We start from the raw sequence: 16638 nt of genomic DNA on the forward strand, positions 1-16638 counted from the left end.
CCTGAGTCTCAAAACTAGGTACCCCCCCACCAAAAAAAAAAAATTACATGCCAAATGTCAGGGGGTCAGGAGTCCTTAAATTGGACGTTCCACTTTTGGGTAGAACTCTGCTTTAACTCATGCAAGTGTACTTTTCAGTATTACACATTTAAAGGAAAACAGGAGATTACATTTAAAAGTTAATGGGGAGTACGTAAATAAAAGATGGCTCATCAACAAAAGAAATTTATATATATTGTTTTATTTCTGGTATCAAAGGATGAATTATATCAAATATGATCTGCATATTTTTAAAAAGCTGAAAATCCACAAAGGCACATTTCTTGACACGTGTTACAAATGTAGGTTTAGTTTCAATCTCATTGCAAAACTGTGCAACGCAAGGTACAGAAAATGTGAGATATTAGAGTTATATTATTGACATACACAAAATAGGCTGTAATGGCTTTGTCATTGATTGCTTGCTAGTATGGCATTTGATTTTTCTTATGAAGGCAGTACCAGAAAAATATACATTTAGATAATATTTCTAACAAGTAAATAGAAGAACTTGTAGAAAACAGACTTCCTTTTCTTCTGTAGTTTCATAAAAAAAGAATTTGAGATCAAGAACAATTTGAGGAACATCTCTGCAGCAGTAAGTTATGGCAGATGTCACACACACGTACAGGCTTCGGGTATGATGGCAGTGAAAGTTCATTACTTGAGCATGTATTGCAAAAGATATCTCCACAGTTTCGACAATGATGCTGCAAAACAAAGAAAGCTATGTTTATGAATCAAATATACGCCCAATCCTTAAATGGCTAATTTAGAATGGATGAAGTATTGAGGTGTTCGTGTAATTAGACATGTGGCTTTTATTTATTAAAGAGGTTTTAAACCTTCCTGTTTAAGTTGTATCTATAGGTAGGCCTAGAATAAGGCTTACCTATAGGTACTGTAACTATCTCCTAAATGTGTGTAGTTTAGAAGATATTTACTGTATACTGCGCTGATGATGTCATCTGCGCATGCTCTCTGAAGGGACGGCTGCCCGTGCCATTTCTTCAGAAGCGGGGGCCGTGACCGACAGCTCCCGGGCGCATAACGCTCTGGCCAATCACACAGCCAGAGTCCGCGGCCCCAGAAAGAAGACAGGCGAAGATGGATGCGGCCTGCAGCGGGGACGAAGAGGGCGTCGTTTGCAGGTAAGTGTCACATAATGTGCTAGTATGCGATGTATACTAGCACATTATGCCTTTAACTTTGCAGGGAAGAAGAAAAACCCACCAGGGTTTACTTCCTCTTTAAGGGTTTCGAAAACACAAAACATGGGATAGTAATAACATTATCAACTGTACCAGAGTAACAGAGGTTTTTGACAAGTCTTGTAGGATGTTCCCTAATGGGCTTCACAAACAAACAAAAATTATTTTGCAGATGTCTGGATATTATATAACATTGCAATCGAGTCCACACTATATAGGCTACGATATAATGGCAACATTACAGTACATGACTCATCAATGATGGCTGTATAAGTATGGCATGTAAGAGAAATGGTTATTTAGGGATCTAGCGCTCCAGGAGGTAATGCCCTTGAAATGTACATTTATGTACATTTATTTGGAAAGTCATTAAAATGATCACAAAATGGACCAAAAGGTTGGTTTAAAAAGAGGCAGTCATCCTCACAGTGTCTTTCAGAAACTCTGTAAACATGAAACAGTGAGGGGGAGGCGCCACTCTGAGTGTAGTATTAAAGTAGAAACATTTAATGCACAAGATTAAAAACACTTACAGGAAGTAGAAGGAGCGGTGAGCTCCAAGCGCGTAGCCTATTTCTTATACAGACAGTCCTGATCCCTTCCTCCCACCCCATGCTGGTGACATCATTTCTGCTTCCATGGTTCAAGCTGGTTAGCGTAGAGCTTCCTGATTCCTGATTCTTCTGAAGCACAGCCATCCATCCAGCCTCTTTCCACCCACATTCCGGAACATGTGTGGAGCCAGTGGGACGCAATAGAGCTGCCAGGACTGTATACCTCTTGATGAGCATGACTTCCACTTATATCCTGTAAGTGCTTTTACTATTGTGCCTTAAATGTTTCTATTTTAATACTACACTTAGAGTGGCGCCTCCCCCTCCCTGTTTCTTGTATAAGTATGGCACAGCTGTGGTGTTGCTCCTTAAAACCCCAAACTGGGAAGCCACGAGGCATGCCACCATCTTCCTGTAGCTCGCTGCATGCTGTTAGTGTATTACGTGACCCACGATAATCATTTGAACTAATTGTTGCCATGCTCTAACGAGCAGGGCTCTCTGATGCCTCCTGTACTGAATTGTATTGTAACTGGTACGGTCTGCTCTCATGTTGTATAGTGCTGCGCAAACTGTTGGCGCTATATAAATCCTGTATAATAATAATAATGTTATTAAAAGAAAATACTTTAAAAAGGAAGAGGTCAACTGCTCCCTAGAAGTGGTTCACTTTCAAACCTCAGAACAGCAGGCAACTTTATGACTGGGAACACTTGGCTCCATTCACCAAGCAGTATCTCATCGCATCCGATTATGCGGGATACCACACAGCTTTTTTTTTTTTTTTTTTTAATTCACTAAGAAACACAACTAAAATAGCGCATTTGCTATTTTATAAAGTGATGCAGTATTTTAGTACTGGAAACTTGTGTTAACGCCAGTGTCCTTAACCACTTGCCAACCAGCTTACGCCGATATACCTTGGAAAAACGACTTATGGGTCCCCCTTTAAGAGCCGCGGGCACGAGAGACAGAACATGAATTTGTGTGTGTAAACACACAAATCCCTGTTCAGTCAGGGGAGAGGAGACAGATCGTTTGTTCCTAGTAAGTAGGAACAGCGGTATGTCTCCTCCCCCAGTCAGTCCCATCCCCCCACAGAAACACTCACGAGGGAACACAATTAACCCCTTGATCACCTAGTTTTAACCCTTTCCCTACCAGTGACATTTACAAGTAAACAGAGCAATTTTATAGCACTGATCGCTTATAAATGTCAATGGTCCCAAAAATGTGTCAAAAGTGTCCGCAATGTCACAGTACCGCTAAATAAATGGCAGCTCACCGCCATTACTAGTAAAAAAAAAAAAAAAAAAAATGCCACACATCTTTTTAGTTTGGAAATAAACACTTATTGCGATTTTCGTTACCAAAAATATGTAGAAGAATATATATTGGCCTAAACTGATGAAGAAGCCAGAACCAGTAAAAAAACGCACAAGGATCCCTTCCTGGTGCACACTGCAATGTTTGATTCAGTAACGTTAAGAACAAAAGACAAGACTGAGGAACAACTTTGACATGTAGCTGTGCAAAGCGAGAATGAGGGGCTGGGTATCTATTGTGAATCCCCATTTTTTCCAGTTTTTGTTTGCCAGGGTTCCATCCTCCTGTAGGAGGCAGTAAGATTCCAAAAGTTTTATTTAGACGACCTGTGTCCCTCAAAGGATGAGAATAAAATTGCCATTTATCTTTATGAACAATATTCAAAACCAGTTTTTACGTTTGCTTTGAATATTCACCTTTCGTCTTGAAATGGAAAATTCTTTTTTACATTGCTTACAACCTGATGCTTCATCATCCTTCAGCCATGTATGACCCTAAAAAATAAAAAGATTGCAAATCAGATATGGCCAAATACTGTCAAATTAGTAAACAAATACGTTTATCTTCAATTATGGTATCATTATATTATCCTTTTTTTTTTTTTATTATTATTATTATTATTATTATTATTATGATGGGCAGTGTAGATTCTGATTGATAGGCTGAAGTCTGCTATAGATGATCACATTTCAGGCAATTCCTGTCAGCACCATCTGGCTCAACAAAGGTCAACTTTTGTCAAAGGAGCTGGGTGGAAAATTGTCAGCTGGTAGGTGTGAGAATATAACAGACAGAAGGGGAGATTCCTCCATTTGTCCGGTTTACCTGTATGTGGATAGAGAAATATATGTGTGTATGGACCAATGTCCAAATCATTTTTTTAGAGAGAGATATTTTCTAAATCCAGTCAACCAACTTAAGGTTGGTTGACTGGATTTAGAAAATATCTCTCTAAAAAAATGATTTGGACATTGTTTTTTTTACAATATACAGAAGTTTAACCCTTCACAAACTTAAGTTTTGGTCCAAAAGAAGTCAAAGCAAAAACATTCAACTGCTGCTGCAAATCTTGCCACACATAGTGGAAACATTCTTCTTGAAAGCCTAAGGCCAGTGGGATCCTTTAATAATAACTGAGCATTACGTTATAGTTTGAGAGTTCATGTCTACTGTATATGGTAAGTATCCCTTACAGTGAGGAAAAAATTATTTGATCCCCTGCTGATTTTGTACATTTGCTCACTGACAAAGAAATGATCAGTCTATAATTTTAATGGCAGGTTTATTTTAACAGTGAGAGACAGAATAACAAAAATTTCCAGAAAAACATATCTCCTCTATGTTATCTTATTTGTACATGTACACTCAGTCATTTATAGCAATTTAGAGGCAGTTGAGTGTACAGGCATTTATTTGAACGCATAAAAATCTAGTTTAGGACCATAGTTCACAGGCATTTCAATTGGCGAATTCTTGTTACCCCGGTAAATTGTGTTTATGCGCGTTTGTGTTTATAAGAGTTTTTAAAGGGGAAAACATTCTGATCATTTTTGAACATACAGTAAAACCTTGGTTTGAGAGTAACTTGGTTTGAGAGCGTTTTGCAAGACGAGCAAAATATTTTAATAAAATTTGCCTTGATATACAAGCGATGTCTTGATATAAGTAGCGTCATGTCACAACTGAGTATAAAAAAGAAGAGAGGAGCCTCTAAATGTAGCAATATGGTTACATTTAATGAAGGTACAACATTTAGCAACTTATTGCTACACTTAGAGGCGCCTCTCTTCTCTTTTATACCCTGTAAAAAAATGCTATGATATACAAGTGCTTTGGATTACAAGCATGTTTCTGGAACGAATTATGCTCTCAAACCAAGGTTTTACTGTATAAAAATTTAGAAAAAACTAATTTCATTACATGCTGTTGCCTGCATCAATGGATCAGTTCACTAGCGACGAAATCTGGTCCTCTTACACAATTTTCTATGTCTTCACAGAATGGCTGAAATAGTTCATAATCTACTTGCATTGTGGGCATTTGGGAGGGTCTTCTGAGGTTACCTTAAAAAAAAAAAACTAAAAAAAAAAAAAAAACTTCTAACCTCAAACGCTCATAACTGCTGCTAAACTTGCATAAACTCAGTATGTAAAATGTGGAAAATTTAGGTTTTTCACGGTCGGTTTCCAGCGTTCAGAAAAGGTTTTCAACTGCCCTGTGTACATGAGCCCTAAGTGATTCTTGCAAAGGTACTACAGGGAGTGCAGAATTATTACGCAAATGAGTATTTTGACCACATCATCCTCTTTATGCATGTTGTCTTACTCCAAGCTGTATAGGCTTGAAAGCCTACTACCAATTAAGCATATTAGGTGATGTACATCCCTGAGAAGGTGTGTGGTCTAATGACATCAACACCCTATATCAGGTGTGCATAATTATTAGTCAACTTCCTTTCCTTTGGCAAAATGGGTCAAAAGAAGGACTTGACAGGCTCAGAAAAGTCAAAAATAGTGAGATATCTTGCAGAGGGATGCAGCACTCTTAAAATTGCAAAACTTCTGAAGCGTGATCATCGAACAATCAAGCGTTTCATTCAAAATAGTCAACAGGGTCGCAAGAAGCGTGTGGAAAAACCAAGGCGCAAAATAACTGCCCATGAACTGAGAAAAGTCAAGCGTGCAGCTGCCAAGATGCCACTTGCCACCAGTTTGGCCATATTTCAGAGCTGCAACATCACTGGAGTGCCCAAAAGCACAAGGTGTGCAATACTCAGAGACATGGCCAAGGTAAGAAAGGCTGAAAGACGACGACCACTGAACAAGACACACAAGCTGAAACGTCAAGACTGGGCAAAGAAATATCTCAAGAATGATTTTTCTAAGGTTTTATGGACTGCTGAAATGAGAGTGAGTCTTGATGGGCCCGTGGCTGGATTGGTAAAGGGCAGAGAGCTCCAGTCCGACTCAGACGCCAGCAAGGTGGAGGTGGAGTACTGGTTTGGGCTGGTATCATCAAAGATGAGCTTGTGGGGCCTTTTTGGGTTGAGGATGGAGTCAAGCTCAACTCCCAGTCCTACTGCCAGTTTCTGGAAGACACCTTCTTCAAGCAGTGGTACAGGAAGAAGTCTGCATCCTTCAAGAAAAACATGATTTTCATGCAGGACAATGCTCCATCACACGCGTCCAAGTACTCCACAGCGTGGCTGGCAAGAAAGGGTATAAAAGAAGAAAAACTAATGACATGGCCTCCTTGTTCACCTGATCTGAACCCCATTGAGAACCTGTGGTCCATCATCAAATGTGAGATTTACAAGGAGGGAAAACAGTACACCTCTCTGAACAGTGTCTGGGAGGCTGTGGTTGCTGCTGCACGCAATGTTGATGGTGAACAGATCAAAACACTGACAGAATCCATGGATGGCAGGCTTTTGAGTGTCCTTGCAAAGAAAGGTAGCTATATTGGTCACTGATTTGTTTTTGTTTTGTTTTTGAATGTCAGAAATGTATATTTGTGAATGTTGAGATGTTATATTGGTTTCACTGTTAAAAATAAATAATTGAAATGGGTATATATTTTTTTTTTGTTAAGTTGCCTAATAATTCTGCACAGTAATAGTAGTCACCTGCACACACAGATATCCCCCTAAAATAGCCAACTCTAAAAACAAACTAAAAACTACTTCCAAAAATATTCAGCTTTGATATTAATGAGTTTTTTGGGTTCATTGAGAACATGGTTGTTGTTCAATAATAAAATGAATCCTCAAAAATACAACTTGCCTAATAATTCTGCACTACCTGTATTACATTATCGGTCCTTGCTTTCCCCAGCAATTTTTTAGATGATCCTTTACAATGGATACCCTTACAATAAAAAAATATAAAATAATGATCTAGAAATTGTTAACATTAAAAACCCAGGTAGCACAAAATAGGTGCTTGGGGGGAGGCGCATGTGCGGATGCCTGAGGGAGCAGTCGTGCTTTCTTAGAGCTCCGCTCCTTAGCTAGTCACACCGGAGGACTGAAAGCTACAGCGGCTTCTGAAACTATTCCCGATACTGCTGCTTACGTCCAGGAACACATCTGAGCCGGTAATATGGTCCTGCGGGGCCCCAAACTAAAAATAAAAGCTGGGAATCATAAGGAGATGCCGGCCAGGCCATTTTCTTCCAAAATGGGGCCGCCAAACACCTCACGATCCAGCACACTACCACCTCTCTGCCACACAGTTTAAAGGAACAGCACTGTGGAGGTGAGACCGACTCTGAGGAGGAACATTCACAAGCTACCATTTAATATGGCATACTTAAAGTGGTTGTAAACCCACATTTTTTACTTTTTCCTACAGGTAAGCCTATAATAAGGCTTACCTGTAGGTATAAAGAATATCTCCTAAACCTGTACGGTTTAGGAAATATTCCCCTCGCAATGCGCCACTGATTGCAGCGGCGCATGCGCAGGGGGGATTCTCGGCTGAAGGGCCGGCCCCGCCGACCCATGCCGGATTGAAATCTCCCACGCGCATGCGCGGGAGTGACGTCATCGCTGCTCCAGCCAATCACAGCGCTGGAGCGACAATACCCGGAAGACACACTCGGCTCGGCGTGGACCAGGTAAGTTCCCTACCTCGTTACGAGGTAAGTATTTCATAATGAGCTAATATGCGGTGCATACTAGCTCATTATGGCTTTTGCCTTGCAGGGTTAAAAAAAAATGTATATGCGGGTTTACAACTGCTTTAAGCAGTTTGAAAAGATGCTACAGAAGGCATTGAAACAGACTTCAGATGACATAACTGACAAACTCACTAAAGAGATTAGGGAGATTGGGCAGAGAACCGCTGAATTAGAGGTGAGGGTAGATGAACTGGAAACTTACACTCAGCAGCATATGGAGGAATTGGAATATATAAAAGAGGAAAAGCTTATCTTGCAAAACAGATTAGAGAACCAGGAGAATATGGACAGATGTTCCACTTTAAGAATTAGAGGAATACCTGAACATGTACTGGACCTACAGGCTACTATGCTTGCACCTTTTCAAGAACTCCTGCCTGGCACCCCAGTTGAAAGGCTGGAAATGGACAGGGTACACAGGGCTTTAGCCCCACGTAGACCCAACGGTCCCGCCAGGGACATAATTGTTAGGTTTCATTATTATCGAACAAAGGAACAGTTACTTGCAGCAGCCAGAGGAAATTCTGCCTTAACCTTCCAAGGCAATGCATATCAGCTATTTTCTGATCTCTCCCAACTTACAGTAACCAAAAGACGGTCACTCAAACCCTTCCTGGAAAATTTGCAGCGTCATCAGATCATGTATCATTGGGGTTTTTCCGTTTTCGCTAAGCTTCACCCATCTAGAAACAAAATATGTTTGTCGTACCTCAGAAGAATTGCAAACAGTTCTGATAGATTTGGGACTTCTGGATCAACTCGAAACTAAAGATCACCCTCACAGGCATTCAGCCTTATGTTCATCCTTTACAACAAGATCCATCAAGTCCTCTGCCTCTGCACGCCAGAATCTGCATAAACGCGGACGCTTTGAAACCCTGTCACCACCCAATGTCGACTCCATGGACTGACTTTACTTCATTGTCTGGTTTGTTAATCCCTACAATTATCTAGCTAGATGAGCTAGATCATATTTACACACTGTTCCAGTTATTTGGTATACTCAACCACTTGAGACCCGCGCTATTGACAAAAGACGTCAACAGCGCGGCTCTCAGGTGCCAACTGGACGTCTTTGGACGTCTTTTTAAAAGCATTACCCGCACGCGCCTCTGGGGGGCACGCAGCGGGTAAACACTGTGCCGCCGCATCGCTGGGGAGCCGATGCGTGTACCTGGCAGCCGCGATGTCCGCCGGGTACACGTGATCGTCGGTGACACAGCCGGTAACAGCAGGGACGTGGAGCTCTGTGTGTAAACACAGAGCTCCACGTGCTGTTAGAGGAGAGGAGACCGATCTGTGTCTCTTGTACATAGAGACACAGCATCAGTTACCCCCCTCCCCCCACACAGTTAGAACACACCCAGGCTACACATTTAACCCCTTCCTCACCCCCTAGTGTTAACCCCTTCCCTGCCAGTCACATTTATACAGTAATTAGTGCATTTTTATAGCAATGATCGCTGTATAAATGTGAATGGTCCCAAATTTGTGTCGAAAGTGTGCGATACGTCCGCCGCAATATCGCAGTCCCAATAAAAATCGCAGATCGCCGCCATTACTAGTAAAAAAAATTATAATAAAAAAAATCATAATTCTGTTCCCCATTTTGTAGGCGCTATAACTTTTGCGCAAACCAGTCGCTTATTGGGATTTTTTTTTTTTACAAAAATACGTCGAAAAATACGTATCGGCCTTAACTGAGAAAAAAAATAGTTTTTAAAAAAAAAATTGGGATATTTATTATAGCAACAAGTAAAAAAAAAATATATTATTTTTTTAATTGTCGCTCTTTTTTTGTTTATAGCGCAAAAAATAAAAACCGCAGAGGTGATCAAATACCACCAAAATAAAGCTCTATTTGTGGGGAAAAAAGGACGTCAATTTTGTTTGGGAGCCACGTCGCACGACCGCGCAAATGTCAGTTAAAGCGACGCAGTGCCGGAAGCCGAAATTTCGCCTGGGAACAAAGGGGGTTTATGTGCCCAGTAAGCAAGTGGTTAAATATCAATTTTCCCTTTTTTTTTTCTTTAAGGTTATATGTCAATCTGTAAGATTAATAACCTGAGACATTTGTTCTTCCCCTTGGTTTAAAACATTTGTATATATTTATTTTTACACATATATGTGTGTGTGTGTGTGTGTGTGTGTGTGTGTGTGTGTGTGTGTGTGTGTGTGTGTGTATATGTGTGTGTGTGTATATATATTATATATATATATATACACACACACACATATACACACACACGTATATATGTGTGTGAGCGCGTGTGTTTTTTTTAATAACCCAGGCCATGATATGAATACTGTTAATAATATTCTCATTTTTGGAGTAGTTATACTCATGAGGTATTTTTATAACTTAGGCCATGATATGAATACCGTTATTAATATTATCATCATTCTTGGAGTAGTTATACTCATAAGTTATTTTTTTCTTTGTTTTTTTGTTTTTTATTTATTTAATTTATTTATTTTTCCTTCCCCTCATACTATATAACTAAACTGTTGCTGGTGAAAGCATATTTTTACTTTTTTAAGCCATTTTTTTTTTCTCTCTGTTTTTACTATATTTATAGTTGCTGTTACCTAAAGTTTAATTGTACTGTTTGTAGGTTCTCCGGTGCTGACTGGCCCCTAGGAACCTCATGTTGCCCTCCTCTCACCCTCTGACCCCTGCTATTACTAGACGGGAGTCAGATGGTGATGTTGGAACCTCTTGGGGTACAATTGTTGTTCTCCTGAGATGTTCCTACACCCTTTTTGCATATTATTATGTAGCAATTGTTTATAAATATATAAGGGTTTTCCATTTATTTATTTTAATTCCCCCTTTTCTTTCTTCTTCTCTCTCTATATTTTATCTCTCCTGGGGGTGGCACCGGCCTTAGTCTTGGGTTTTGTCCCTTTGTCTATGAACACTGTTCCTGACGTGTTATGGCCCCCATAAATATCTTATCCTTAAATGTACAAGGCTTTAACATCCCCCAGAAACAAACCAAAGCAATGCGATCTTTCGCGGCTAAGAAGGCACATATTATTTGTCTTCATGAAAGTTCTTATCTTCCTCCTATCCTCAATTTTACGTAGCTTCAGCCACAACCAAGCAACGCGGAACCCTTATTGGATTCCACCGTTCTATGCCATTTACCCTTACTTCGCAAATTAATGATCCCGAGGGCAGATATATTTTACTTATTGGTCTTCTTGCAGATACTGTAATCACATTGGTGTTGTACTATGCCCCTAATAAATACCCGGTAGCCTTCCTATCACACCTCTTTCAGGTGGTGGAAACACATAAAGCTGGAATCGTTGTGCTGTGCGGAGACTCTAATACAACAGTTTTTCCTTTCTTAGACAAATCCCCGTCCACACCCATCTCTAATACCCATAGGCAATCTCTACAAAATGTACTGTCCACACACAAATTGGTTGACACATGGCGGAGGTTAACACAACTAGTAGGAATTGCACACATTGGGCCAGATTCAGGTACCTGCGCTGCGGCGTAAAGTATCTCGTTTACGTTACACCGCTGCAAGTTTTCAGCGCAAGTGCTTGATTCACAAAGCACTTGCCTGTAAACTTGCGGCGGTGTAACGTAAATGCGTTCGGCGCAAGCCCGCCTAATTTAAATGGGGCGTGTACCATTTAAATTAGGCGCGTTCCCGTGCCGAACGTTCTGCACATGCTCCGTTAGAAAATTTCCTGCCGTGCTTTGCGCGAAATTACGGCGCCCCGACGTGTTTTTTGAACGGCGACGTGCGTTACGTCCTTTCGTATTCCCGGATCAACTTGACTCCCTTGAGAAACCTATTACTTTGAGGTTCAAACTGCTATTAAAGCATTGAAGCCTCGCAAAAGACCAGGCCCTGATTGTTTTTTAGCTTTATATTTCAAACAGTTTCAACAAACGTTAGCACCTATTCTTACCAGAGCCTTCAATTCTTTACTAGCTGGATATTCATTTAGAAATCAATCTTTGACATCCATCATGGCTATGCTTCCTAAACCCCATTCTGACCTCACCTCTTGGACCAACTCCTTTTGAACCGGATATCAAATTGTTAGCTAAAATTTTGGCAAATAGACTGAATATCATTATCGGTAAACTAATACACCCTGACCAAACGGGTTTTATGCCCAAGCGTCAGGCGGGTGACAATATCAGAAGAGCGCTTTTACTAACACATGCAGCCAAAACTAGAAATATTCCTACTTGTTTTTTATCTATAGATATGCGTAAAGCTTTCGACTCTGTATCAATGGGGTTTTGGAAATAACTTTCTATTATGGATTTCTGCTTTATACAACAATCCGAAAGCGTATATTAAGTATATGGGCTACAGATCATCTACAATTGATATAAAAAAAGGTACAAGACAGGGTTGCCCCTTATCCCCTTTGATTTTCGCTCTTCTCATAGAACCATTGGCAATACTGATTAGGACTAACCCTAATATTAAAGGTTTAGAATTAGGTGGTCATCACCATAAAATCTGTCTCTTTGCGGACGATATACTTATTTTCTAACTCATCCCCACGTCTCAGCCCCAAACCTACTAGATATTTTAGGAAAATTCTCTCATATTTCAGGGCTATATATCAACCACTCTAAATCCAATGCACTTAACATATCCTTATCGCAAACCGAACTACATAGAGCTCAAGTATCCTTACCATTCAACTGGGTCACACACTACATCCCATATTTGGGTATCCAACTCACACCCTCAATCTTAGACCTGTTAATTATTGAAACAAGTCACAAGTTTAAATGAAAAATTGGTCTTCACTTGCTCTATCTTGGTTTGGTAGAATTAATGCTGTGAAAGTGTCTATTTTATCGAAATTCCTTTATCTTTTTAGGGTACTTCCCATCCAAATTCCATCTTATTTTTTGAATTTTCTTCAACAAAGAGTTATGTCCTTTATATGGGGTAATACAAAACCACGTATTTCCAAAGCTTCACTTTTTCTCGATAAATCTAAAGGTGGACTAGGCCTTCCTAACTTTACTTCATATTATCATGCAGCGCAAATAGCACAATTGTCCAAGTACCATGCAACAATAGAATCCATAGACATAGATCCAATATCAGTGGCCAATTTGCTATGGTTATCCCCACGCGACAGAGCTCATATATCTAATCCTATTACGAAGCATTCCATGAACATCTGGGACAAGTTTAGGAATTCCCATAAATTACAATCCTCACATAACCCCTTACTATCATTTATTAGACACCCAGCTTTTTATCCTGCATGGAAGTTTCCACGATCCTTTGCAGCCTGGACCACTAAGAAATTAGTTTGCCTATACAGTATGATATAGCTTCTACTAATAACATCCTTACATTCCCTGCTCTGTGTGATATTCATGGTTTACCCAGTAATGAACTTTTTCGGTATCTACAGATTAAAAATTTCTATACGCCAATCATTGAGACGGTTTCAATACTCAACCAATTATCACAGTTCGAACGGATCTGCAAAAGCGACCCTCATACTAGAGGTCTGATCTCACTTCTTTATAAACATCTTAATTCCCCTCTCACAGATACTTTACCCTTATATACTAATAAATGGTCACAGGACTTGGATAAAATATTCTGCAAAGAGGACTGGGATAATATTTGGTTGACCACTTTGCACTCATCCCCAAATTGCTATGCACTGGAAACGAACTTCAAAGTCTTAACACGCTGGTATATGGTTCCAGCAAAAATAGCAAAATTTCTCCCTACTTATCCAGATACTTGTTTTCGTGGCTGCACATCTCCAGGTACTCACTTACACATCTGGTGGGAATGTCGAATAGCTCAAACGTTTTGGATCAAAATATTCAATATGGGCTCTATTGCCCTAGAAATCTTGATATCGCCCGACCCTGCCGTAGCACTGTTAAACCTTAAGCCCCCTGAACTCACTCTGACTCAATTCCAGCTACTTGTATATCTGACAACTTTGGCTAAACAAACCATAGCTAAGGCATGGAAATCTCAAAAGCTCGTTGTGGCTGAGGCTAAACACCGTATGAATAGAGCACTTGTCTTTCACAAAAGGTCAGCTATTGAGAATGATATTAAAAATTTCTATAAAATTTGGCAACCGTGGGTTAATCATTACCTACCTTCCGATTTTGATCAATCTTTGTTGATGCCTTGCTAAGAATTTCTTAATTTTTCCTTTTTTTTTTGCGCAATTTAATTTTATTTTTCTTTGTGTGTTTTTTTTTGGGGCTGGGGTCGGGCCACCTTCGGGAGAGAATCCTACTCTTATCTTCCCTTCTTCTTTCTCACTTCTTCCTCTCCTTTTCTTAGCATTTTTTTTTCTGCTTATTATTCATCAACAAGTAAATTTGGGATTTTTTCTCTCTTGTTTTTTCTACAATTGTCTGCATATATCATTTAGAGTTTGGACTATTTACCTAATAGATTCCTTTATTAATACGACCCATTTTTTCAGGGTCAGTTCAGGTTTTTCAGACACAACACACAGGAGATGTATGCTCCTTTTCTTATGTCACGATAACAATATTTATCTTCTTGGGACTTTAGCTTTCTCATATTTTATTTATTTATTTATTTATTTATCTTTCCTCTCACGTGCCCCCTCCCATCCACAGTTTGAACCCATTAGGGGTGGATGAGTGGTCCGGAGGCACGCTAAGCCTGATATAAGGTATAGTCCTTTTTTTTTATTATTTTCTTTAGTCCCTTTTACCTGACATTTGTGTTTTTTCGGTATTTATCTGATAAATATGAACATGCATTTGAGCACCAAACTCTACCGACATTTCAGTCATTATTGTTATGATCTTTGTCCCATATTTGCATTCTTTATACTGCATTTTTAACTTGTTTTCTTATGCAAAACTCAATAAAAATATTAAACAAGAAAAAGTTCTTGGGTTTTATAGAAATATGTATATGTGAATGTAAAGTTCTAAATCGCATGACACATTACATTTTTTTAATTCCTTCCAAAAGAAATGCAGCATTTGACACAACGATAACAAATATGTGGCTATGCAAGAGGATATTTATTGCTTGGCAGAGTATGTTTGTATTGCAGGAAATTTCCATTAGCATTTTCCCCCATTTCAGGTCAGCCACCCTGTAACTCCTCTTCACCATCTCTTACATAGTAGGTGAGGTTGAAAAAAAAGACACAAGGTCCATCAAGTCCAACCTATGTGTGTGGTTATATGTCAGTATTACATATATTCAGGGGCTTATCTAATAGTTTTTTGAAATTATCGATGCTCCCCACTGAAACCAAGGAAGGGAATTCCACATCATTGCTGCTTTTACAGTAAAGAACCCTCTACCTAGTTTAAGGTTAAACATATTTTCTTCTAATTGTATTGAGTGGCCACGTGTCTTATTAAACTCCCTTCCACGAAAAAGCATACTCCAGGTGAGGCCGGACCAGAGTCTTGTAGAGCGGGAAAATTATCACTATCTGTGGAGTTGATCTCCTTTTTAATGCATGCCATTATTCTGTTTGCTTTGTTAGCAGGAGCTTGGCATTGCATGATATTGTTGAGCCCATCACCTACTAGGACCCCCAGGTCCTTTTCTATCCTAGATTCCCCCAGGGGTTCACACCCTAGTGAGTAGATTGCATACATCTCTGTATGTTAAAGCGGAGTTTCACCCAAAAAATGGAACTTCCGCTTTAAGTGATGTGACCCCTGACATGCCACATTTGGCATGTAATTTTTTTGGGGGGGGGGCGGATACCCAGTTTTTATTGGCACCCCGCTCCCACTTCCTCCCTGGGCTCAGCGGCGCCGGAAGGAAGTTCAACTCTCCCCTCCTCCCTCCCTGCAATCTTCTGGGACACGTCACAGGTCTCAGAAGATTGCCCGACTATTCACAGCACATGACTTGCTCATGCGCAGTGCGCGCCTGGCTGCAAAGCCGGGGGCCCACAGTTAGAGTGTCGACGCCTCGGAGAGGAGGGGCAGAGTAACGGCGGGGCTTTGTGAGCCTGCATGGTGGGACAGGTGAGTGTCTGATGACACTTTTTGTAGCTGCTGACTTTTAAATCAACGGAACTCCGCTTTAAGTGTGTAAAGTTTGACAAATAAAATAATAGGTGCAACCGAGTCAAGTTTGATAATACATTTCTGGCTAGGGGGTAAAGAAAATAAAAATTGGAAAATTAATCCTAGGGGAAAAAAAAATACCATTTGCATAACATTGAAACCAGAAAGTAAAAATGTACTGCCCTTTTACCATACCTTAAGAGCTTTGTTAACCTCTTTGATGTCTTCCATCTTTAATTTTGACCTATGGAAAACACAAAACTTATAAGTAAATGTTCTTTAACGCTTTTGGCTATACATACACTTTATTTGAATACTGCCCATTAGGGCTTGTTCACACCAGGTTCTAAGGGACTGTGCTGGACAACCTTGTCCAGCGCAATTCCAAGTGTGGCCCCAGTGGTGTGCACTGAAATTTTTTTTTTTTATTGCATGCAGCTTGTCATGGGGAACACACACCATACAAACTGAGGAGCTTGCGGTACTTTGGCAATGTTAGTACAGCGATCTCCCCGCTAAGCTATTGTGTTCTGATGGGGGACTCCCCAGTCAGCGCTCGTGGCCATTGGTGCTGATCAGATGCCGATTGGCTGCTGTTTCTCCACCATGCCCGTTTGACATAAGCCAAACAGGCTGCAGTACACACTGGCCGAGCGTTGCCCAGTTTCTGTTTAACCGCCTGATATTCTGCCCGTGTGTACCAGGCTTTAGTATTGAGTCACTTTGGAAGTAGATGTGGACTGTTCAGCTGTGAGGATATAGTGAATGT

At 40.2% G+C, this 16638-nt stretch overlaps 1 protein-coding gene across 2 annotated transcripts in view; it reads right to left on the bottom strand.

Annotated features, from left to right (window-relative positions):
* Nucleotides 1-221: 221 nt before the first annotated feature.
* RUFY1 (RUN and FYVE domain containing 1) overlaps nt 222-16638 on the bottom strand; it is a 229922-nt gene continuing 213505 nt past the window's right edge. For both annotated transcript variants that reach the window (XM_040344683.1, XM_040344684.1), the window contains exons 17-19: nt 16065-16113; nt 3547-3624; nt 222-749 (exon numbers count right to left, since the gene is read on the bottom strand). In XM_040344683.1, coding sequence (XP_040200617.1) covers nt 606-749; nt 3547-3624; nt 16065-16113 — 271 coding nt within the window. In that variant the 3' untranslated portion in view covers nt 222-605. The remainder of the gene's footprint in view (nt 750-3546; nt 3625-16064; nt 16114-16638) is intronic.

Source organism: Rana temporaria, chromosome 3 (assembly GCF_905171775.1).
Source record: "Rana temporaria chromosome 3, aRanTem1.1, whole genome shotgun sequence".
NCBI lineage: Eukaryota > Metazoa > Chordata > Amphibia > Anura > Ranidae > Rana > Rana temporaria.